Consider the following 25,816-nt stretch of genomic DNA (forward strand, 5'->3'; position numbering starts at 1 on the left):
TTGTTTCCCAGCAGCGAGGACCAGCTAGCGAAGTGTATGACGACTGTGAGCTGTGACGTAGCCACAGGGGCTAGCTAGGCCGCCCGCTCGTCTCAACACGTGTTGCCAGCCTTGACTGATATTTTCTGGATTCCACGTCACTTGTTCTAGTGAGTTCAATGGAGAAAATTTGGAAATTTCTTTAATAATTGTGCTAGCAAGTCGAGCGATATGTCATCTTGTTTGGGATCACATAAACATCCCAATGCTCGAGTTTCAAGCAAATCCATCGAGGGATTCGGGAGATATTCAATCAAACCGTATTATGACGTAGACATCCCGGATTGAATAAAAAGGGAACCTACTGTAGCCTATTCACACAGTCTCAGCTGAGTAGTCAGCGAGGACACTGTCATTATACAAGTGTGGGAAGACGATTCTTCCAAGTTTTATAAAGTGGACTCATAAGACTTCGAGTGTTGTGGAAATTTTTCTGAGTCTTCGTAATTGAACTCAGAATATTTACAAGTGTTCATTGAATGGACTTGTATTATTTACGTGTCATCGAAGTTGGAATTTTTCTAAGTGTTAACTAAATGGACTTGTATTATTTCCGTGGGTTCGAGACCCGAATTCTTCTAAGTGTTCACTGAACATTATTTACGTGTCTTCGAAGTTGGAATTTTTCTAAGTGTTAACTGAATGGACTTGTATTATTTACGCGTCTTCGAAGCTGGAATTTTTCTAAGTGTTCACTGAACGGACTTGTATTATTTTCGCTTATGCGAGATTGGAACTTTTCTAAGTGTTCGTAAAATGGACTCATTCTTCTAATAGACAGTGATTGATTAACATTGCCAGTGATGAACTTTAACTTTCCAACGGCTTTGAACAAAGTTAGGATTTCACTTGCATTTACTCAAAGACTTGTACATTTGCCAGTGTTGGTTTAAAGGACTTATAAATTTCGTCAGCGAATTTATTTATGTGAATGGACTTGTGTTTTCGTCAGTGGTCACTCAAAGACTTTATGAATTTCACCAGTGATTAACTTCAAATATATTCAGACTTCCAAGTGAATGGACTTGTGTTTTTTCGTTCGAGTTTGGGCAAAGACTTGCACCTTCGCCAGTAATGAACTTTGAGTTTAACTATAATTTCGCAGGAAGGAACTTGTATTTTTCGTTGCCAAACGTTATTCAGAGACGAAGATTTTCCTAGTGATGAACTCTAAAATTATTTATACCACTCATATCATTTTAGGAGTGTTGGAAGTCTTGATGTACAATTATCAAGATCTCTGCTTATAAGTTGATCATCCAAGGTGCTCATGAACTCAGTGCTACTAGTGACCTTGGGAACATCAATCCTCTCAGTCTCATTGGGCTGAGGTAGTACGTGACTATCTACAACATCGCCTGGATCATCGGGGTTCAACCCGGGCCTCAGAGTTCGAGACATCTCTACTTGACGTCAATCCAGACAGTCCAGCTGCCTCTGTCTGGAGTATCTGGAGTCTTCTGGAACGTGCTTCAACCAGCTTGGCTTGGTGAGCTGGAGAACCCAAGCCATACTATTGGAATACGAGGAAGACAGTCCATTTCTACTTAGAGGTGATGTGCAAACTCATGACTTATTTGAATAAACTCTTATACAATCAGAGTCAAAGTTTTCTGTAGATAGGACCCTACCTCCTGTACCGAGCCCTAGCTACAATTAACCCAGTTTTTCACCCTGAGAACTCTATTTCATGCCCCTATCAAATTTAATCTGAGAGTCGGGCTCTTTTACTGGTACAATGAGGATGAAATTGAGGCCTACTTTGCCCTCTGCATTCTGATGTCCCAAGTTCTTAAGCCTCGCATCCGATTATTTTGGAGCAGAGATAAATGTATCGAGACAACAAAAATTGTGAATTGCCTCTACATATACTACTCAATTGTTTCAGGATTTACCACACAAAATCTTAATTCTGAGATCATTGTTGGCGAGTACCATTATTTTGACCAAGTAGCTTACTCGTGTTGAGGGTAATTTAAATCTGATTTCTAAGTGAGTGGGACCATTAAACCTGAAGAGATTGGTTTAAATACACAAGTAATGAGGTACGTCTGAAGGAATAATATTTTGTGAATAATTTATTTTAATTACTTTGTTCCACGAACGTACTACGCTGGCGTAGCAGGGGGAGAGGTGATACTCCCACATGGTGCGTCCCAGGTGGCGGATAGAGGGGTCCTAACCAGCTTGCCAGCGGACTTGAGGGAAATAAAATACCTCTCGCGGACCGAACACACAACCCCCTGTGGGTGGGGGACGCAGACGAAAAATACACCCACGGTATCCCCTGCCTGTCATAAGAGGCAACTAAAAGGGGGATGATCAAATTAGAACCATGAGACTACTTGTGCTTAGTACCACCACGCGGGAGACACCATGGGTCGCTTTTACTTGCACGTAGTACCACTATGTAGGTACCAAATAGGTTTGTGGTTAGTAGCAATAGAATACATTGGCGGCTTCTACAGTACCTGCGATTTGTACCCCTATATGAGCAACATCATGGGATGAGTAACACCATGGTTCTGCCTTGCCTATGCATAGTACCCACTATGTGAGGAACACCCCGGGATAGTGCGGGTCCCTGTGGTTAGTCCACTTTTATGAGGAACGTCATAGGTTTGCGTTGCCTGTATAGATTTGCATTGCCTGTAAATAGTGCCGCAGTGTGTGAAACACTATAGGTCTGTATCCCCTGTGCGAATTTCATTACCTGTGAGTAGTACCAACCGTGTGGAATGCTGCAAGTCTAAGCTTCTTTTGATTAGTACTGCAACATGACAAATACCATGGTTCTACTTTCCTAACAATAAGTACCATTATGAAAGGACGATGACTTGGATTTTGGACCCCTTTGGACTAAAAGCGTTATCGATATAGTTTTATGTCAGTAATACTATTGTTTCACGCCAGTTTCTGTGAACGCGAGACATTGCGCGTCGGATCCACTGATTGTTTTAAATTCATATTCATCCATTCATTCTTTGCCCTCACGTTTTGAATTCTGGTCAGTGGAGGCTTTTGGACTCTTAATTTGTCATTCCATTTCGTCTCATTTCGTACCATTAGGGGCCGATGACCTCGATGTTAGGCCCCTTTAAACAACAAGCATCATCATCATCATAATTACTTTGTTGCTTAACTGTTTTGTAAACCTCCCCCAAGAGTAACTTCATGCCATGTAAAATGTATTAATTTATTCTTCGTGTTTGGTAGCTCCTCAGCATATCACCAAATATAATCTTGATCTCACAGTGATGGTGATTGATACACCAGACTGGTACATGGTATTACCTGACTGGTACTGTCAAATGGGGTACCAATCATTTTTAAGGCTTATTTATACGTCTTGCGTTTTGACATAATAATGAATCTGAAGTAATGAATAATATTGCAAAAAGAAAAAATATGTATGATTGGTGTGTTATGTCATAGAGTGGGGTAATTCCGATCAGTCATTTTTTTTGCTTGGTTATCGGTATTTGACTGTCGTATGAGTAATACTGATCATAGTTTTACTCTTTTAAAAACATTTATTAACATAAAAATAATCACTTAAATCACTAAAATTAATGAAATTGATAGAATTACAAAGAAGATTCAAATTTTTAAAAGCATTCTATTTTCAAGCTATCTAGTAAGACTGTTCTAACCAAGTTACGGACTATTAAGGTTGCTAATTAGTAAAGTAAAACATAATAAAAACATATAAATATATCAGACATATTAATCAGATTAAACAGATAAAGATTTTGCATTAAAAAAGCACTAATCACTAATTTCGATCCATCCCTCTGTCCACATGACATTTAGGTGCTTACGTTTGTAGACAGTAAATGGTGGTAACACTGTCCCATCTGCAGCCGTTGTCATTTGTTCGAGGTTTACCACACAAAATCATTCTGACGTTGTTGGCGAGTACCGTTATTTTGAATGCTTCACTGAAAACTGTGCATGAAAATTTTGGTTCCTGTTCAATTTATGGCATTTATTTCAGAGCAGTGCACAGTAGTAAAGTGGTTTGTCAAGTCTACAATGATAAATGTAAATTGAAGGAGAAATTTGTTTTGTCATAATTTATAATATTTGAGGCAGGAACTTTTTCCAGTGGGCTTCTTTGTTGTTCTCCCCAACTCTCACAGTGAGTTCATGATTCCTCCTCTGGAAACCACAAATCCATTCTTACACAGGGTAGTTATCTGCGAACCTTCCAGTATTGTTCAGATAATCTGGACAATATTATGCTTATCATTAGTTCTTAGTGGGAAACCTCACCTGGTACATAGCAGCATCTCTTAGACAAGTGTTTTTTCCTCCTCCCTGGTTAACATTGTTGGTGCACCGATCTTGTGCGAATATCTGTTCTTTAATTTATCATTAAGTGCTGTGTATGTTACAGCAAACTGTTCGTATGTTTTCCAGATACTCATTTTACCCTGACAGACAGTTTTTGCTGCACTCTCTAAGTGGATAGGATTATATGTACACCTTCCTTCAGGTCCCAGTATCTTCATATATGTCCTCACCATGATCGGTATCAACTCGTAACAAGACAACTTCACATATAAAAAGCTATAACTTCAAAACAGTGTAATCTAGAAACTCGAGGAAAATCTTTGTATGATAACAAATAACAGCAGATAGGATTATAATATCACCTTACTGTCTGTGTTTGGTGTGTGATGTTCTGAAACTGAAGTTTCCAATGACAATTAATTTAATACATTTTTCACTTCTTTACCACCTAACCTAGTGAATTGTAGACAAGTACTACACATATTCTTAGTGCTCATTCATGTAGCCTATAGTATTCCTTTTGCTTATAGCTGCGTATTAGTCATTTATTTTTTACAGTATTACAAACAAATCATTCGGTGTATTTGGTGCAATGAATATTGGCTCCTTCATCACCTTCCTACTGATTTCATTATTATATCTCTGGCTGCATTGCTTTTTAGAACCTGTAAAGAATTTGTCATAGGTTCCTGTTTTTTATTTTTTATCTGTTTTTTTGTAGCATTGTACCTTTCTTTGTCTTTTGAAACACCCTTGCATATCTTTCTTGTAAAACATTACCGTTAGGTTCTTCATGGCTGCAAGATAGGAAGCTTACCATTTGCTAGCATATTTACTTGCATTATTATGGGTGTACTGTACATGCTGTTCACTATCAGCCAGTCTTTCAGGCTTTTCTGAAATAGTGTGTTTGCTTCCTATAGAAAGCTTGTCACATAATTTGATTACTATCTTCTTTTTCATCCGCTAAGAAGGAAGGTAAATTGGAGATGGGTTTGAAGGGTGAGATGCTGTTGGTGGCAGCAGTGGTCAATGTGTTGCTGGTTATTGGGGGCGTGGAAGAAAATCCAGACCCTCAGAGCAGTGGAAACATGAGCTGGGAGGACATAGAAATTATAAGGAAAGTGGTTAAGGAGGTAGTGGGGGAACTCTGTCCATTTGAACAATTAAAACAGATGATACAAGAGCAAGTGAAGGAACACGAAAAGACAAGGCTATAGACTCAGGAAAACGTATAAAACTAAAGCAAAATTGGAGACAGTGAGAGAAAAATTGTATTATTAAGGGAGAAAATAAAAAATATGGAAGAGGAGGTGATGATGTTAAAGAAAGAAATAGCAGCTAACTATCAAGAACGGAGAGAGAAATCCATATTTATTTACGGTGTGCAGGAAGAGAAGGCAGAAGCTATAAAGTGGACATGTTACTTACAAAGTGGTAGATGTCATCCAAAACAAAATAAAGTTAGGTAATGTGTACCCTCTGCACTACATAATTTGATTACTAAGTTTTCCTTAATCTAACATGAGGAGTGTCTGTTGTCTCTCTCTTGTAGTGTACGAATGTACTTCCCATTCACCGAGTGGTTTGTCAAGTGTAGAGTGATAAATCTAGATTGAAGGAAGTGTAATTATTTCTCACCCCTGGAAGAAGGCTTACATGACTCCATGTGTGGGATATCCTTTATGCACCTAACTGCTTTCTTTTGTCATTTAAGAACTTCCCTATAGCACTGTTCCATACAGTAGAAGTGATGGAAGAAAACTTATGCTGATCCATGCAAATTGTTGATGAAATGTCCAGTGATGGAACCTCTCCACATTTTATGGACTTTCGCGATAAATTCTGGGGTCGTAACACTTTTGGCCGTCCCCTACGCGTATCATCATCCAAACTCTCCCGACCAAATTTAAACTCGCTGGTCCACTTGGCAACAGTTGAAAATGAAGGAGCAGAGTCCCCCAGTGTGTTCTGAAAGTCGGCATGAATTTCCTTTGCTTTCATACCTTTCTTTACAATGTATTTAATCACTGCTCGAATCTCAGTTTTTTCCATTGTCACAAATCACTACGCGGGAACAACAACAGAGTCGTCACTACTACACTCCTGCAGCTAGAACACTGACGCACCACATGTTCACTCACAAAGGATGTGTGATTATTGCGCAGGAACCTCGTTGCTCTAGCACTGACATCTAGCGGTGATTCCGAGAACTTTTCAAACCGTCCTCGTATATGAGCACCTTCAAATAACACTAGACTGAGCCAGGATCAAACTTGCCAAGTTGGGCTCAGAACGCCAGCGCTCTAGCATCCGAGCTACTCAGCCTGGTAAATTGATATGAAAGATCTAGAGTACCATTATTTCATCTTCATACCACCGCTGGTAAAACGTATTTCGTGATATAATGTTGATACACCAGAAAGGTACAAGGTATTACGTGGTATACTGTTGATACATCAGACTGGTACAAAGTATTACATGATATTCTCTTGATACACGAGACTGGTATAAGGTATTACGTGATATACTGTTGATACACCAGACTGGTACAGGGTACTAAAGTGAGATATTGGTGATACACCAGACTGGTACAAGGTATAAATGCGAGATGCCTCTAGTACTTGACCAGAAGTTGCAACAACAGATGTAGACAAAGTTCTTGTATTATAAGACAGGAGAAATATTTCTTCCCCATGACATCTTTTAATAAGTACCTCTTTGTTCTGTAGGTTCTAAATCTGTTGGTTAAAATCCACTTTGGAAAGCTATGATGCAGATCAGCATGAATTTCTGTTCTTATTTTTGGTTTCAATTCATTATAAGTGACCTGTTGTGCAGGAAGGGGCCTGAAGCAGGATTTTTCATTTTTGAGGTTCAAAAATTGGCAAAGGATATCATCATCATCATCATCATCTCCCCTTTTCCAGCTAACACTGGCTGGGGGCATATATGGTTCCTCTCCATTTCATCCTGTCTCTCCACCATTCCTCATCCAACACTGTGTTCCAGTCCGGGTTCCGTTGTCCTGTACCGTTTTTCACAGTCCATCCATCGTAATCTTGGCAAACGATACTGAACATTTTAAAAACCCGTGAGTTGGCCATGTTGTTATGGGCGCACAACTGTGAGCTTGCATTCGGGAGATTGTAGGTTCGAATCCCACTATCGGCAGCCCTGAAGATGGTTTTCCGTGATTTCCTATTTTCACACCAGGCAAATACTGGGGCTGTACCTTAAATTAAGGCCATGGCTGCTTCTTTCCCACTCCTAGCCCTTTCCTATTCCATCGTCGCCATAAGACCTATCTCTGTCTATGTGACGTAAAGCCAATTGTAAAAAAAAAAAAAAAAAAAAAAAAAGAGAGAGTTCACGCTTCTAGATGCAATACTTCAGAAGATATTAATTACTGACTGTGGCTATTAAGAAAACTGTATTTTGAGAAAAATGCAATTACAGCTTACTCATTCATTTACCAATTGTACAAAGTTTTCATGACATCGAATGGTGAAAACTTGAACTGCTGCTTAACTTAGTTTGTTTAACCCTTCCCAGCGTCAACCGCTTACAAGTTTCAAGGTTCGCAAGTTGCATGAACCGTGTATAAGCGTCAGAAGTTTATAGATACTTCTGACATCTATTGGCCTCATTTTGCAACAAAGTGCTACATTTTATTTCCACAGAATATCGTATTCCATGTAGAATTCATGTGGCTGTGCGCGCGTTTTCCGTGTGGTCAGCAGTCAAAGCAGTATGGCTCCCACGCTAAAACCCCCGAGTATAAATAAATAAATTTAGCTAACAGTTATATTGAGCGAATGCTCTTGCTTTGTGATGAATGTGAAGACAAAAGTGACAATTATTCCTTGGAATCGAGTGACGAATTCCACGACAGCAGACATGAAATTGAAGGAATTGAAGACGTTCAAACTGACTGGGTTACATTTGGAGGGCCGCGCAACAGATTCTATTTTACTGGCAATAGTGGGATATATGGTAACTTTGGGGATAATCCCGAACCATTGACAATATTTGAACATTTTCTTAGTGACAAAAAATTATCTGAAGTAAAAAAGAAATATGCAACACATTGAAAATCAATGCTCAATTAAGGGATTAAGAAGGCCCATAGGTAGTGCAAGAGCTCAAAACTTAGGAATGCAATTTTTGCACGCCAGACACTTTTGTTCAGCTCTGCTGTAAAATTTCCATTGCTGACATTGGGCCCTTTCTGCGCAATGGGTCATATATACATTTCCTTTCCATTACTTATATTAACTTGGGTAACATTACTCCTTCTTTGTTCTAAATGCTAAATGGCAAGGTAAGACATAAAAGGAAACAGGACCTAAATATACATGTGTATGTGTAGGAAATGGATGGAGAACAGTGATTTACCATGGAAGCACACATGAATAGAGTGCACCAAAGGCTGCAGCTGAAGATTGGACCCAAGTCTTTCTTTTATGTGTATCTTATCCACACCTGCTTCCACAGTAAATCCCTTTTCTCGATCTGTTTCATAAACATATACAGTATATAAATCCTTCTAGGTTCTTGTCTTCTTACCACATGTATAAACCAATTATAACCATTTCTCTTTGTTTAATCTATTTTCTACTTATTCTACACTTCCCCCATCAAGGCTGAAAAACTGCCAAGAATGATCCCCTCGTTGAGTGTGGATGCAAGCCCCTCTGATGAACGAGGCATCATGGACTGGGAAGGAAGGAATCGATGAGAGAGCCCATCTATAACAGATGGGAGTGCCATTGGTGAATGCTTATTCATCTAAGCTACTCAGTAACTTGGCAGGCAGCCAACAGATTACTGTCTATTTTGGTCACGATGTTAGCATTTTGAGATGTACATGCAATCAGTACATGTGTATCAGCAAGGCTGTATATTTTCAGATTGAGTGGCATAAAAATACATTATAAGGGACAGCTGATCCATTTACTATTGTCTGGATGGAGAATTAATTTCAATTGTTCATTACTACATGTGTGCCTTTTGTTCCCAGGTTGGATCATGACTAACCATAATCTGGCACTGGATGAATGGCGTGGTGAGTGGTAATTATTGGGTGGTAATTTTGTGTATAAATTACTGGATGTTGGGGAATATGAAGGGTATAATGCTAGGTCAGATAATCCCATGGAGTACTGAATATTGGTTTGCTTTCGATGATTATTCTGGTTGATGTGACTGTATGTCAGTTATTATAAATAAAGTTATATTTTTTAAAGATTTGCACAATATATACATTTTTTGTAATAAAAATAGGCTTTGTATACATTTTGAACGTTATGTGTGTGTTCAATATTTTCTATCCTATGTTAAACTTAAAAGAAATCTCCCCTTACGCCTTCACGTTCACAGCCCTGGAGAATGAAGAAATAATATTTATATGATTAAGCTGATATATAATATAGGACTTCAGAGGAAATTTAAAGTAAAGGTATGCAATTAATTTCGAATGTTTTCACTTTTAAACATGAAATCAATTTTAATCTTCCCATGGCTTGTGGCCTGTATTACTGTAGTTATGTCCTCTTTAATCAACCATGGCCTATAGCTGAGTGATTTTGTGGCTTTGAATACGGGTTAATTTGAAAAAGGTGGGAGCATCTTGTCTCTAAATGGTTTGCTTGGACCGTTCGGTACATCAATCGGCTCCTGAATTATTGGTGGTGAAATTCTTAGTTCTCAGTGTAAAAAAAACAGGCTGTCAAATTGTTTCAAAGATATATTTTCTTCAATCTTGTGTTTTTGATTTTTAGTGGCTTTGCGTCGCAACGATGGGATAGGAAAGGCCTAGGAGTTGGAAGGAAGCGGCCGTGGCCTGAATTAAGGTACAGCCCCAGCATTTGCCTGGTGTGGAACCAAGAACTCATTCCACCATCAATTCTCACTGAAGCCCAATTGTCAACATAAATGCCTTTGATTGATTTCAGTAATCTACCCTTAATTCCATAGTCCGCCAGTATAGCAAACATCTTCTCCCTCGGTACCCTGTCATATGCTTTCTCTAGATCTACGAAACATAAACACAGCTGCCTATTCCTCTCGTAACATTTTTCAATTACATGGCGCAAACTGAAAATCTGATCCTGACAGCCCCTCTGTGGTCTGAAACCACACTGGTTTTTATCCAACTTCCTCTCAACCACTGATCGCACCCTCCCTTCCAAGATGCCAGTGAATACTTTGGCTGATACTAATCAGTGAGATCCCTCGATAATTGTTGCAGTCCTTCCTGTTCCCTTGCTTATAGATTGGTGCATTTACTGCTTTTATCCAATCTGAAGGTACCTTACCAACACTCCATACTAATCTTACTACTCTGTGAAGCCATTTCATTCCTGTCTTCCCACTATACTTCACTATTTCAGGTCTGATTTCATCTATTCCTGCTGCTTTATGACAATGAAGTTTATTTACTATCCTTTCTACTTCCTCAAGCGTAATTTTACCAACATCATTTTCTTCCTCCCCATGAACTTGCTTGTTCATGACACCACCATGAAGATTTCCTTTTACGTTGAGAAGATTTTCAAAGTATTCCCTCCACCTGTCCAGTGATTCCCTGGGATCTGTTATGAGTTCACCTGAATTACTCAAAACACTGTTCGTTTCCTTTTCCCCCCCTTCCTAAGATTCTTTATTACTGTCCAGAAAGGTTTCCCTGCTGCTTGACCTTTTTGGATTCAACAACTATTTGTTTCGCTCTGTTTCTTTCATTTACATATAATTCCCTGTCTGCATTGGCCCTTGTTTGGAGCCGTTTGTGATGAGCCTTCTTTTTACTTTTACAAGCTGCTCTCACTTCATCATTCCAACAAGGTGTTCGCTTTTTCCCGTCTTTACACTCTGTTGTTCCTAGGCATACCCTTGCTGTTTCTACTACAGCATCCCTGTATGCCACCCATTCTCTTTCTGTATCCTTAACCTGCTTAATGTCCACTGTTCGAAACTTCTCACTAATCATATCCATGTACTTCTAATTTTCTCGTCTTGGAGATTTTCTACCCTTATTCATTTGGAGACAGATTTCACTTTCTCTACCCTAGGCCTAGAGATATTTAGTTCGCTACAGATCAGATAGTGGTCTGTATCATCGAAAAATCCCTGAAAAACCCGTACATTCCTAACAGACTTCCCGAATTCAAAGTCGGTTAAGATATAGTCTATTATGGATCTGGTACCCCCCTAGCCTCCCATGTGTAGCGGTGAATAGCCTTATACTTGAAGAATGCATTAGTGTGACTGCTAAACCCATACTAGCACAGAACTCCAGCAAACGCTTCCCATTCCCATTAGCTTCCATATCATCCCCACATTTACAAATCACCCTTTCGTATCCTTCAGTTCTATTCCCAACTCTCGCATTGAAATCGCCCATCAGCACTATCCTATCCTTGCTGTTCACCCTGACTATGACGTCACTCAATGCTTCATAAAACTTGTCAACTTCATCCTCATCTGCACCCTCACAGGTTGAATACACTGAGACAATTCTCAGCCTAATTCCTCCAACTGCCAAATCTACCCACATCATTCGCTCATTTACGTGCCTAACAGAAACTATGTTGTGTGCATTGGTATTCCTGATAAACAGCCCTACCCCATACTCTGCCCTTCCTTTTCCAACACCCGTCAAGTACACTTTATAACCTATCTCTTCCTCATTATCTCCCCTTACCCTTATATCAGTTACTCCTAGCACATCCAGATGCATCTTCTTTGCTGGCTCAGCCAGTTCTACTTTCTTTCTTCCATAAGCCCCATTAATATTGATAGTTCCCCATCAAATTCCATTTCGTTCGCCAAGTTGTTTCCAAGGAGTCCCTCACATGTCGAATGAGAGTGGCACTCCATTACTCCCATAGGTCCGAGGCTTGCTTAAAATGTTCTGAGCTCGGTAAATTCATGAAGCAGGATGCTACCCTACTTGAACATAGTCCAAGTGAGGATCTCTCCTCTAATGGGTTAGGGGCCACTGGTGGATTTAATAGTCCTAGCCGCCTGAGCACAAGGAGGGCCACGACTCAGAATATGTCCGAGATGCCCACTCCCATTCCATAGCAACTGGTATCCCGACTCTCAGGACCACTTACTAGGCCACTCAGCCGTTGCCCATGGTTCACGAACTAGGACGTGACTACAGTAACCCACACCATGAACCATGGTTACAACTTATAGGAATTTAAAACATTATGTTTGTTTTTTAATTCTTTCATTAAAATGGATTGTGCCTAAATGGAAATCTGAAGATCTAGTCTATAGAGAGAGTGGATTGGAACTGATAAGAACTTTACTACAGATGGAAAAGTAATATACGAGGGTTGGGGCAAAAGTCATGGAAACTCTTTTTTTTTTTTTTTTTTTTCTTGAAGATACTAGTCCGGTTGGAAAATGTGACATATACAGACAAAAGGACAAGGTGTTAACTGCATTTGTGGACAATGAATAGCACTGAAATATTGTAACACTAATTTATTGCGGTAGTATACAGGGCAATATGGCCTTCCCGGTGCAAAAGAATGACAACACAGTACACATAAAGTTGACATGACAAACCTGGGCGTAAAGACCCTCAAAGTAGTCCCCTGCTACTGACACCACATGCTGCCAACGATGTGGGAGGCGCTGAAAACCGCCTACCACGTAGTGGTTCCTTAATCTTTCGAATGCGTCGCCATAAGACCTATCTGTGTCGGTGCGACGTAAAGCCCCTAGCAAAAAAAAAAAAAATCTTTCGAATGAGATCAAAGTCACAGGGTGAAATGTTGGGAGAGTACGGTGGGTGCTCCAATTCTTCCCATCCCCAACGTCGCAATAGCTGCCCTACACACTCTGCTTTATGTGGTTTTGCATTGTCGTGCATTATTGCACTGTCCACAAGATCCGGACGTTTCTCCCGAACGCCACGTCGTACCAGTCGCACCAGGAAGTCCCTGTAGTACTGTGCGGTCACTCTTCTGCCATGTGGAACAAAGTGGCAAACAATGACACCCCTGATGTCATACGCGACGATCAGCATCAATTTGACTTAGGGAAGGATTCTGATGGACCTTCTGCCTCCTTGGTGATCCAGCATGTCGCCACTCCGCGGACTGACGTTTCAGTTCTGGTTCGTATGCCCTGGCCCAAAGTTCATCGATGGCGATTATTCATGACAAGAATTGATCGCCGTCCTGTTGCCAGCGTGCAAGGTGGTCGGAGCATATTGCATAGCACACCCACCTTTGAACTTCCGTCAGTGCATGCAGTACCCACCGCGATGCGATTTTGCGCATTTGCAGCTCATCACGCAATATCCTGTGGCCGGTGCGTTTCTCGATGCCACTTGCCCTCTCTAACTTCGGTAGTGTCCATCGTCTGTCTTCATCCAGGAGCTGCTCGATGACGGCACGTGCCACGTCGGTCCGCACACTGACAGGTCATCCCAAACGTTGCTCATCACTGGTTGACACACGTCTTTGCTGAAACTTTCCTACCCACCGTGCTACTTTACGGTATGGTAGGGCATTATTCCCAAGGGCTTCCACTAATTCATTGTGACATTCCATCGCATTTCTCTCTTGGAGAATGGCTACTTTGATGTAAGCGCGCTACTCAACACAGGTTACTTCCATCTCGCACGACACTCACCAACTGACTGATTTCACAGCCCTTGCTGCGCTACTACCAGCTATCACAGAGCCATCTGTTGTTCTGCATACACACTATGCCTGCAGAACTTCCACACGACACATATACGTTCGTGATCCATTCACATATCTACAAGAAAAAAATAGTTGCCATGACTTTTGCCCCAATCCTTGTATTTTCAAGCCTTTGAATAACAAGCAAGGATAATTTGTTGCATGTTTTTTAATTCATAATTATTAAAAATAAATCCATGCCATTTCTCTTTATTTTCATTGCAGATTTTATATTTTGGCAAGCAACATAAAGTTTGCCTTGAGTCTAGACTGTTGTATGACATTCCATAATATTAACAGAGCATTTTCTGAAGTATATATTTAGGATAATTCTCTTTATTTTTTTATTTCTTCACTGGTGTCGGCAGAAACACACTCCCTCGTAGTGAAACTTCGAAATTTGGCAACTCGTTCAACAAATGTTAACGGGAGGAATGCATCTAAACAGAAACTCTGCTTCTGTAGGTTGGTACAGAATCCACAGACTCATTTAATCTGCATTCATCTGAGGCTCTCACTGGTGTTAACTTACCAGTTGCGACCCTCCCGAATCCAGTCGTGATAGCCTTTCTAGAATAATTTTGCTACAGAAAAGTACCAGATAACTCCACTTTGGGAAAGAATTACTTAGGCCAGCAGTGTGAAGGCCACTGAATACATTGCTGAAATCTTCATGTGTTTAAACAACAGATGCCTCCTGCAGATACATTGCCAGTCATTGTAAGGAACTGAGTATATCCCATATCATTGTATGTGGAGAATGTCTGGTTCCTTGGCTGTATGGTCAGTATCAACGTCTTTGATTCAGAGGGTCACAGGTTCGATTCCTGGTCGGGGCAGGGATTGTAATCACATATGATTAATTACTCTGACTTGGCCACTGGGTGTTTGTGCTTGCCCCACTACTGTCCTCTTCAGATACACAGAGCAGATTACTGTATACTACCAACCACCACAGAAACATGTAATAGTTGAAAACATCCCTCCACTTAGGGTTGGCATCAGCAAAGGCATCCAGCCGTAAAACAGGGCCAAGTCTACATATACAACACAGTTCGCAGTATAAGATTTTGATTCTGTGCAGTGAACTTCCTACTCTACTGTGACAATTGCAGAATTGCAGTGAAGGATGCTTGAAAGGTGGCGTGAACATATACAGATTGTATCAGAACTATACAGACCAAAAAATCAGGGATTGGATTGGTGGAGAAAATGAGGTTACTTTGTTACTTCTGGGTGCGCGATTCAAATTCAAATTGAGACAAACACCCAGTCCTTGTGCCAGAGGACTTAACTACACATGACCAAAATCCCCAACCAACATGGAATCGAACCTAGGATCCTCAGAAATTAAGGCCTTGATGCAGGCCTTTCAGCCAAGAAGCTGGGCATAAATAGCACCTTCAATTATCTCTTCTCGGGACACCCAGCTTTATACAGGTAAGCAACTTTTTTTTTTTTTTAGTTTTTTAGTTTTTTAGTTAACATATCAATGGTTTATGGCAACACAAGGATAGGGAGACTAGGACTGGGAAGGTAGCAGCCATGGTTTTAATTGAGGAACAGCCCCAGCAGTTGCTTGATCTGAAAATGGGAAATCACAGAAAACTATCTTTGGGGCTGCCAATGGTGGGATTCAAACCCTCCATCTCCCAAATGCAAGCTCAGAGCAATGCGACCTGAACTGTGTCGCATACTCACTTGGTAGCTGTGCTATTATAATCACTATCTATCCAAGATACCACCACTTACAGTACACTATTGTCGTAGGTAATTGTTGCATTACTATACTTCACTGAGAACTGATTCTAGATGTATAAAACTTGAGAGGACCAGTGACCTAATTCTGAAAATGGGTGTACAGCTAGGCAATAATATATGCTAAAAATGCAAATAAAGTATTACTTTATTCAGCACTATTCTATAGTAGCTGTGAGCTTGCATCCGGGAGATAGTAGGTTCGAATCCTACTATCGGCAGCTCTGAAGATGGTTTTCCGTGGTTTCCCATTTTCACACCTGGCAAATGGTACAGTACGTCCGAGCACCTTTTGAAAGGATCACCGTCGAGAACACTGGCCCATTTCCCAAATCCAGTGCTGGGAATCACTACCTATTCCTGGCCATGGACTACTTCACCAAGTGGCCAGAGGTCTATGCCATCCCTAACCAGGAGGCACCAACAGTAGCCAACGTCTTAATGAGGGACTTCTTGTGCTGCTTCGGTGTATCTACGGAACTGCATAGCGACCAGAGCAGGAACATTTTTTGTGATATTTGAAGCCATTTCTTTTCAGTTTCGACTCGATTCATTTAAAACTGTTAAGTTCATCAGTCTGTTAAAACTAAGTAACACTGAGTCGAGGCTGATGCAAGAAGTTCTACAATATGTTGCCCCTCCACCCTCAGTTGGTCAGCATGGTGGATCGTTTTGTAAAGACGCTTGAGGAGCACCTCAGGGAGGTTGTTTCTGCGCACCGGACGGACTGGGATGAGAGGGCCCCATTCTTCCTGATGACCTATTGAGCGTCCACCCACGAGACAAATGGGCACGACAGCTGCAAACATGGAGCTTTGCCTGCTATGTGACCTGTTGTTTGGCTGGCACCCTATCAAGAACAGCCAGCGGCAGGGTGAAAGTCCGCTATGACATACTGGCAAACTCTGCAAGCTTCCAGGAAGGCGACCGTGTTTGGTCATACTGTTTTGTGCAAACGAAAGGGAAATTGCCAGAGTTTCAGTTGCCATGGTAGGGCCTGTACACTGATCACTAGGGTCAACGTCATCTGCAGGATCCAGCGGCCTTACCAAGTGATGATTGTTGTCCATCTGGGTTGCCTGGCACCGTATTGTATAACAGCTTGGGACGAGCAGCCTAAGGAAGCAGCAATGTGACTGTGTCAACCCTTTTCTTATAAGATCTTGGGAGGAGCAAGTTAGCCTGGCCCCAGTCACGCTTTACATAATTGAGTTATGGCTCCAGCTGCTCACCATGCAATGAACCAATCAGAAACAAGTCAGGCACGAAAGGCTAGCCCTCTGTCACCACCCCGTCATCTTACTGGATGCCTCCTGATGGTGGGAGAAAAACCTAGAAAGTGAACCCTGATCATTCAGATTTGAGAGGACTCTAGGGGATTATTATTTTACGAAGTATCTGGAAGGGCCTGCCTCCCTATTTAAGGTGAGCTGGACAAGCTCGAGTTGAGGAGTCAGTGCAATGAGGGCAGTTCTGTCCGTGAAGTGAACATTCATTCCGTTCTCTCTGTTGCCAAGGAACTGAGTCTCTTGCTGCTGTGAATGTATACACAGTGGATGACATGCAAGATTGTGAGGCTGTGATAGAGCACTGCAAGAATAACTGTCAAACTGACTTAAACTATAAGTGACAGTAGTGGAAGTTTGTGTAACATGATTCTTTTAGCTTTTAGTTTTTAAATTTTTAAGTGGTAGAGTGAACAACTAGTGTGACTGGGTAGTGAGAGCAGAGAGAGCGCAAATTGGTGGAATTGTGTGCACTGTATAGTGCAAGTTGAGGTCCTGGTATGCCTGTGTAGTATGTAAGCAATAAATCTTAGTTGAAGCAATGAACACTACCAGTGGCATGAATATTTACAACCCCCACAATGTTACAGTATTCTGAAAGAGGTGGAATGGACTAGCTTCATGTCAGGACCAGAGCTTGAGACAGGAACAAGTGGTCAGCTCTCTGCAGAACTTCAGCACCTTTTGGTAAATGAGGATTCATGAAGTGAGTAATACAGTCTATAGTACCGAGCTCGATAGCTGCAGTCGTTTTAAGTGTGACCAGTATCCAGTATTCGGGAGATAGTGGGTTCGAACCCCACTGTCGGCAGCCCCGAAGATGGTTTTCCGTGGTTTTCCATTTTCACACCAGGAAAACGGCTGTACCTTAATTAAAGCCACGGCTGCTTCCATCCCGCCTTTTCATGTCCTATCATCGCCATAAGACCTATCTGTATCGGTGCGACATAAAGCAACTTGTAAAAAAAAAAAAAAAAAAAAAAAAAGAAAAACAACAGTTGATAGCCTTAGCTTCTCAGGCTCTGCGTGGAAGTTGAGTTTCGTCAATCAAGCTCTCCTCTTGGGCTACAGTCCAACAATGCAAGTTTCTCCTATTATTGTTCTCCGTAAACAGATGCTAAACCACTCCCAACACAGAGGCAGCACCATTGCATCATGTTATGAAGTGCATTTTTAAGTGCCATTTAGGTGCCTAAAAGACTATTTTTTTTTTTTGTTTCTTAACTACCGACGCCTCGTCGTAAGTCACTATCCCAGCCTTGAATGGAAGTGCCCATTTGTGATTCCCTGAGGTCTAGAGCAGGTATGTAGGAAAATAAAGTACCAAAAAATAAAAGGAGATACATGTTTGTTTCTTAGCAAAATGTTGTTACATTGTAAGGCACACAATATAGCTATCACCACATTTCATCATTCTCTTCTCCAGAAGGAAATATTTCTGGTGGACTTTCAATGACTTCGGTAAGATCTTTGGGCATTTTTTCTCTTCTCAGACCAGAAAATATCTGCAGACGTGAGCCATCCTTCAAATTTTGGTCCTCTGTCCCAATGCTGCTACCTAAAAAATTAAACACATGCATTAATATCTCAAGTATAAAGAGGCAACTTTATAGCAAGTAATATTTTGAAATTATTGTTGCTTCTCCATGCAAAACTCAAAATTTAACTACAGAGAAAATATAATGCCTTGTGTCAACTATCCAGCAAACATTTAACACAAAAGTGCACATAAATGTAAGATATCCACAATATCTACTTTTCTCTATTCCCGTGATTTTACAATATCTACTGTTAACAATCAATCAAACAATCTTTGAATTTTTAATACCAGGTAACTTGTATTTTTGTATCCTTCATGGTGCACCAACCACCATCTTCAATGGTTACTGTGTATGTCTTGCAGGTTATTTTAAAAAAGTATGCAAGCTGCTTGTTTTACCTGACTGATGTCAGGATCGTAACCATGGGACCTCCAGTTTTATGTGGAGTCCGAACCACAGGAACGTGGCTTGTCATTTTAGCAAACCCACATGCATTGCCGGGATTTGAACTGTGGTAGTCTTTGTGAGAAGCCAGCATTGATGTCCTGTCCCTAAAATTGATTCAGTCGATGCAATCAAATTCAATATTTTTTACGTCTGGCCAGCAACGAAGCCATTTTATTAGCACTGCAAGGGCAGACAGGACCTGCTGTCCGTGAAGATACATTAATTTCCAAAATAGTAGTGATGGTTCCAGTGTGTTTGCCAGTCTTGAAATGCTTATAGTTCTATATTACAGTAGTGAGATTTTCTTCATTTTAACCTTTTCCATCCCATGCCCGAGTTAACTTGGATGTCAACATTTCTCGCGCTGCCCCAAACACGAGTTAGTTTGGATTTAAAGCAATGCGCTCTTGTTCACTTCCGAGTTCAGTCCAACGCTGTTGACATGCTTTGTTCAGACGACGGACGATTCATAAATCGCCTTACCGTTTTTTTTGACAATAATTACGTGTCTTGTGTTTTTCTTTCACAGCGGTCTTCTGAGATGGGTGCACGAGAGTGTAAAGAAAGCATAACGAAATATATTTTAGAAATTTTAGGCAATGATGATGAGTCTGATTTTTTATTAATATAGTGGAGATAAGTTTCAGTGAATCAAGCTGTCGACATTTACCACGCTAAGTTCTTTCAAGTTTTGGGAAAAGTGTTAGGAGAAAACTATTGCTAATACTGTCGTTCCATGACTTTTCAGTAGCTGTGTAAATACAAAGTATTTTTGGTCTATTACAACCACTGTCGAAACGTCCAGAAAAATCTGGTATGGGGGCATGCATAAGGCTGAAAGAAACTTGGGAGTGAAAAGGTTAATATAGGCCTAAGTTTTAATTGCTGGCATGTTGAAATGTTTTATATTTTGGTTACAAAATCACAAAAAACAGTCTGAACTCCTTGAGCAGACCCCTGTAGATAAGCTGAGTGCAAAAGGGTTAGCACAGTAGTTTATGCAGAACAGAACTGTGCACTTTCTAACAAGATGACTGTTCCCTCTTGCATTTGTCAGTGAACATTCTCTCCACAAGGTATATCTTTCTTGAAACCATTTTGTGCATACTTATTGCCTTAATGCACACCAGAACCACACCTCCTCAACAAAATTAAATTTCCCACAATAATGCATAATGGTAAGCAAATCCTGAGAGCTGACCAAGAAGAAAGACATATTTAAATGTACTGTATTATACAGTAATACAGAAATGAAGTAAACACCTACACTAACAAACAACATGAAATGTTAGAAGTCTGAGTTCTATCTGGACAAAATATTTTTACCCAGATAATTCTATTGTTACGTTGACAGCTTAATAGCCAAATAAGGTCAGAATGACCCAAACTGCTGATATGTCTTATTTCCTGGAACTACATACAGGCTCAGATTGGGTGTGCAGTCTGTTCTACCTCTAGTTCAGCATGGTGGTTTCGGTGCTTAGGAAACAGCAGGCAGCACCGAGATAGGTGAATGACAAAGGAATATTTGGAGCATTAGACTTAAATCCTTATGAACTTGTCCACTGTGAGATGAAGTTCTGGTGCTAACAGAGATGCGAGTTCCAACTAACCTTGTCTTTACAGCAGTCCTCTTCAGTAACATCAATAATCCAAACAAAAAATGTCCAGACCTCAAGAGTGGATACAGTGAAATACAAAATCAAAAATAGTGAAGGACAACAATTCACTTGATTGTATGAATTTTGTAGCAGGTGTTAAGGTTTAGAGATGTTGGAGAATCAGTCCTCTAGAGATTTGGAGATAGTGAAGAATGTGTAATCTTAGAAGTGTGGAAGTGCTGCAAAAATAGGTCAGTGTGATAAGTCCTTACATTCGCAGGCACAGACACTACAATGTGATGTAGGTAAATCTCTGGGAATTTATACTACTGCAACAGCCACATTTCTACAATATCTGTTTCAGTTTGAATCGTGAATTTGTATTTATACACACTGTTTGTGAATGGCATACTATCCTGCAAAGGTCATATTCAGAATATAATGTTCATTAAGAATAGCTGCACGTTTACACATGTTCGTACAAATTATGTTCAAGGCGTAAACAATCGAAGAGAAGGGGCTGGAAGTTATCCATTATCTATGTTTATCCCAGTATACACCATGTTTTAAATAACCTAATGCAATCTTTGTTCACCTCTATTTTAACAGAGTATGCGGTGTTATCTATACTAACAAGAAGAGTAACTACATCAAACGCCACTTTATTAAATATGGAAGTGCTACAGCAATACCTTGTTAACAGTTGCTAAGAAACTTATTCAAATGCAGAGTAAGTCTAGTATTTTCTATTCAAATTTAAAGTAAATCACTTCGATGAAGGCACTGAAGATTATGCTTATGAGGGAAGTATTTGTGAGTAAACACTCTGAAAAGCATAAAAATTGGTAGGAAAGCTCTAATATGCTCTCTGGAAATGGCTGTGTTATTTACCATGTAAAATTACACATTTCATCATCAAATGGGTAACTTCAAGTACTTGTGGTTACTAACATTATGCTTAGATTTTTGGTTGCAACATTGAAGATGGTGCATGCAGTGTTGTGGCTACTGTCAAATGTGCTCACTGTTATACTGCACTGTGGGTGGAACACTTACAGCTTCATCTTCATTTTGATATTGAGCGACAGTGTACGAAGACACGTCTCGTACATATCAACACTCGATTGTCCACCAAGTAAGAGATTGCCTTTTATGTATTACACTTGTACTGATAACATAATTACTTCCCACAGGGTGCTTTTACGTCATTTTCAACAATGTGACCAAACATCATAGAGTAATGTTACTAACTGCAACTACCGGTACTGTAAGTTATTCATTTGATCACATGCATTACTTTACCCACAAAAGAACCCTACAGCCATCCTCAGCAACCATATTTGAGCTTTCCTACTAATTTTTATGCAATCTGGAGCATTCAGACTCAAATACCTCCTTCATAAGGACAAATTCCATCAGCCTACCTTGACTGTGTTGAAGCCCACTTGACCTGCCTCTGGATTGTGCAGATGTTTTACGTTCGGCATAACGGGATCCAGTCGGAACTACAACTTCCTCCTCAACAGGTGCCTCTACAGCTTCAGGTATTGGAGGTATACCAACAGGAACATCTTTTTTCTCTTCAGTGACTTTCTTATCTACTACGGGGTTAGTTTTCATTACTCGTTCTATGGCTGCAGCCAAGTGCTTCTTGAATCGAGCTGTCTCTCTCATAATGTCCAGGGAAAGTGGAGTTGATCTCTGTTGATCCTTTACCGACTTGGCAAGTGATGTGCGGAGCAGAAACGAGATGGCCACATCTGTTATTTCCTCCCATCCCTGGATGAACAAAACAGAATAAGCCAAGAATAGAAATGTTTGTATATTGTTAACAGAAAGTAGGGTGACCATATCTATGGAGTAAACCTTTTGAATTACAATAATAAACATGATGATTATGAAGATGACATACCTTATATTAGCAGGGGGGTAGGGTGATAAAAACCAGAGAAAATCTTCTGAATTATAATAGTACCAATTATAATATTGGTATACCTTGAACTACTTACTGAGAAATCGAGTTGGGAACTATAGATCTTGTTGTACGGGTTGGACAATGCTGTATAATTTAAAATGAGAGGTTTGAATTTTGATTTCCTCTGTAACAGGTACATTCAAATACTCAGCATTTTTATAAGACATTCTGCTAAAAAAAAAGAATTTTAAAAGCTAGTGTTTGTCCAGGCATGAGATGTTGAGTACTCATTCAACACAATTAAGAGTCTGTAATATGGTTGTTAAGGTCACCTGTTTTCCTGAACTTACGTCTGTTAGTGTTTGTCTTTTTTCATTAAAAAACCTTCTACAGCGAATGATTACAATTGTCAAATACCAAGCGAGTTGGCCTTGCGGTTAGGGGCATGCAGCTGTGAGCTTGCATCTGGGAGATAGTGGGTTCGAACCCCACTGTTGACAGCTCTGAAGATGGTTTTCCATGGTTTACCATTTTCACATCAGGCAAATGCTGGGGCTGTACCTTAATTAAGACCACGGCCGCTTCCTTCTAATTCCTAGGTCTTCCCTATACCATTGTCGCCATAAGACCTATCTGAGTTGGTGCAAACGTAAAGCAAATAGTAAGAAAAAGAAAACATTGTTAAATTATATCCTACAATAAATGTTCCCAGACAGAAAGTATCCTTGTGCCACCACAGTGGTCAGGAAAGTTGTTAGATTAGCTGAGTTTTACAAAAATGTCCTGCAATTCAATAGATCAATGGTTTCAATCGTCATTCATAAGCACTGGCTGTACAACAACATGCTCAATAGGGATGGGAATTCTTCTAGCTCGAGTCTCAATGCTGGCAGCCAAAATCTCGAGAATCTCATAATATAGATGTTGATTCCCATAGGGAATCTGAAATATTTGTCCCGAATGAGTAAATTTATAATACCAATATAAATGGTCCGTTATTGGACATTATAAATTTTTCAGTTAACTCATTCCTGGTTGCCAGCATTTCGCCTCCCTGTGCTAGGTTGGGCTCGTCAGTTGGTACCTAGCACACCTACCAAGACGCACGGCTAGTGCATACCATGGAGGCCACTGCCTAGGCTACTTGAAGCCACCAGCAGTGCCAATGTGCTAAGAGAGACTTCGTCTCACTACCAAAAATTGATGCCTGCTTGGCCATCAGATGATATAGATGTTGATTCCCATAGGCGAAACGCTGGCAACCAGGAATAAGTTAGCTGGAAAATTTATAATGTCCAATAACGGACCATTTATATTGGTGTTATAAATTTACTAATTCGGGACAAATATTTCAGATTCCCTATGGCAATCAACATCTAAATCATCTGATGGCCAAGCAAGCATCAATTTTTGGTAGCGAGACAAAGTCTCTCATAGTGCATTAAAATAATAATAATATTATTATTATAGTGCATTGGCACTGCTGGTGGCTTCAAGTAGCCTACGCAGTGGGCTCCACGGTATGCACTAGCCATGCGTCTTGGCAGGTGTGCTAGGTACCAACTGACGAGCACAACCTAGCACACGGAGGCGAAACGCTGGCAACCAGGAAAGAGTTAGCTGGCAAATTTGTAATGTCCAATAACGGACCATTTATATTGGTATTATAAATTTACTAATTCAGGACAAATATTTCAGATTCCCTATGAGAATCAACATCTATATCATCTGATGGCCAAGCAGGCATCAATTTTTGGTAGTGAGACAAAATCTCTCATAGTGCATTGGCACTGCTGGTGGCTTCAAGTAGCCTACGCAGTGGCCTGCACGGTATGCACTAGCCATGTGTCTTGGTAGCTGTGCTATTTAACAACTGATGAACACAACTTAGCACCAGGGATGAGTTAGCTGGAAAATTTATAATGTCCAATAATGGACCATTTATATTGGTATTATAAATTTACTCATTCGGGACAAATATTTCAGATTCCCTATGGAAATAAACATCTATATCATCTGATGGCCAAGCAGGCATCAATTTTTGGTAGTGAGACAAAGTCTCTCGTAGTGCATTGGCACTGCTAGTGGCCTCAAGTAGCCGACGCAATGGCCTCCACAGTGTGCTAGGTACCAACTGATGAGCCCAACCTAGCACACGGACGCGAAACCTGGCAACCAGGAATGAGTTAGCTGGAAAATTTATAATGTCCAATAACGGACCATTTATATTGGTATTATAATCTCATAACATGTCTCCAGTCAAAGTTAATAATGCTGTGCGCTCCGTGCACAAGTGTGAATCACATGTTGTAAACATTTTTTTGGGACCTGAGCTGTTTTACAGGTTTAACAACCTGTGAGAAAACAGGGTTAATAAGGGTCCGTCTGTCAATACAATTGATTTACACTATTAGTATACGGTGATTACAAATTGAATTCATTTCATCACTGTACATGTTTTGAGAAAATGATCATTTCTCTTCTTCAGTGATAATAGCAATAACAAAAGACAGTCAAAACAATGAGATGCTTAAAATTAGAATACATAAGACCTCACCATAAAATATCTAAAATAAAAAACACACATTAAAATCTACAATAATTCTGTTTCATGTCACTTTCTAAAACCCAACTTATATTCTCTCTTGAGGAAAAATATTAAAATCTTGTCACATTGTGAAAACAGACTGCAGTTTCTTGAGTATAACATTCAAATTCTTGAACTGTATTGAATATGTTATTCTAAAAGTATTGATTGATGCATCCAACTTTATACAAAAACAAATAAGAAATGCCTATATTTTGCTTGGCATGAGGGACTCGTCTTCTTATTTAAAGAAACTGATAGGCTGAAGTTCAATGCTATGTTTCCCCAGCGCCAAAGAGTCTTATTATCCTACAATGAAAAGCCTAACATAATAAATCCCTTAAAAAATAATAATATAACTACGAAACTCTAAAAGAAGAAAAAACAAAAAACTTACAGTGTCAAAAGCGTAACTATGCGTGACAATTGAGTGTCAAGCAGGCTGGTTAGGCACTGAATAATATGATGCCTCGTTTACCAGCATGGCTAGAGCAGCTGAGTGAAGCAAGATGGAAACAAAGGGAGGGGAGTGGATAATAACCTGACATCAATATCTCGGGAGGTAACATAGCTACGGGTTCATTGCTCATTATCCTAATTTTTCATTTTCTCCCTTTTCTTCCTAATACGTCAAGA

At 40.2% G+C, this 25,816-nt stretch overlaps 2 protein-coding genes across 5 annotated transcripts in view; one reads left to right on the forward strand and one right to left on the reverse strand.

The window, feature by feature from the left end:
* The window catches only part of LOC136863408 (RUS family member 1), a 192,804-nt gene extending 183,210 nt beyond the window's left edge, over window positions 1-9,594 (forward strand). For all 3 annotated transcript variants that reach the window (XM_067139818.2, XM_067139819.2, XM_067139820.2), the window contains one exon: window positions 9,359-9,594. In XM_067139818.2, the coding sequence (XP_066995919.2) occupies window positions 9,359-9,414 (56 nt within the window). In that variant the 3' untranslated portion in view covers window positions 9,415-9,594. The remainder of the gene's footprint in view (window positions 1-9,358) is intronic.
* An 8,826-nt stretch (window positions 9,595-18,420) lies between these two features.
* Window positions 18,421-25,816, reverse strand: part of BBS9 (Bardet-Biedl syndrome 9) — a 281,278-nt gene continuing 273,882 nt past the window's right edge. For both annotated transcript variants that reach the window (XM_067142194.2, XM_067142193.2), the window contains 2 exons: window positions 22,103-22,457; window positions 18,421-18,647 (listed from right to left, as the gene is read on the reverse strand). In XM_067142194.2, coding sequence (XP_066998295.2) covers window positions 18,487-18,647; window positions 22,103-22,457 — 516 coding nt within the window. In that variant the 3' untranslated portion in view covers window positions 18,421-18,486. The remainder of the gene's footprint in view (window positions 18,648-22,102; window positions 22,458-25,816) is intronic.

This window comes from Anabrus simplex, chromosome 2 (assembly GCF_040414725.1).
Source record: "Anabrus simplex isolate iqAnaSimp1 chromosome 2, ASM4041472v1, whole genome shotgun sequence".
Lineage (NCBI taxonomy): Eukaryota > Metazoa > Arthropoda > Insecta > Orthoptera > Tettigoniidae > Anabrus > Anabrus simplex.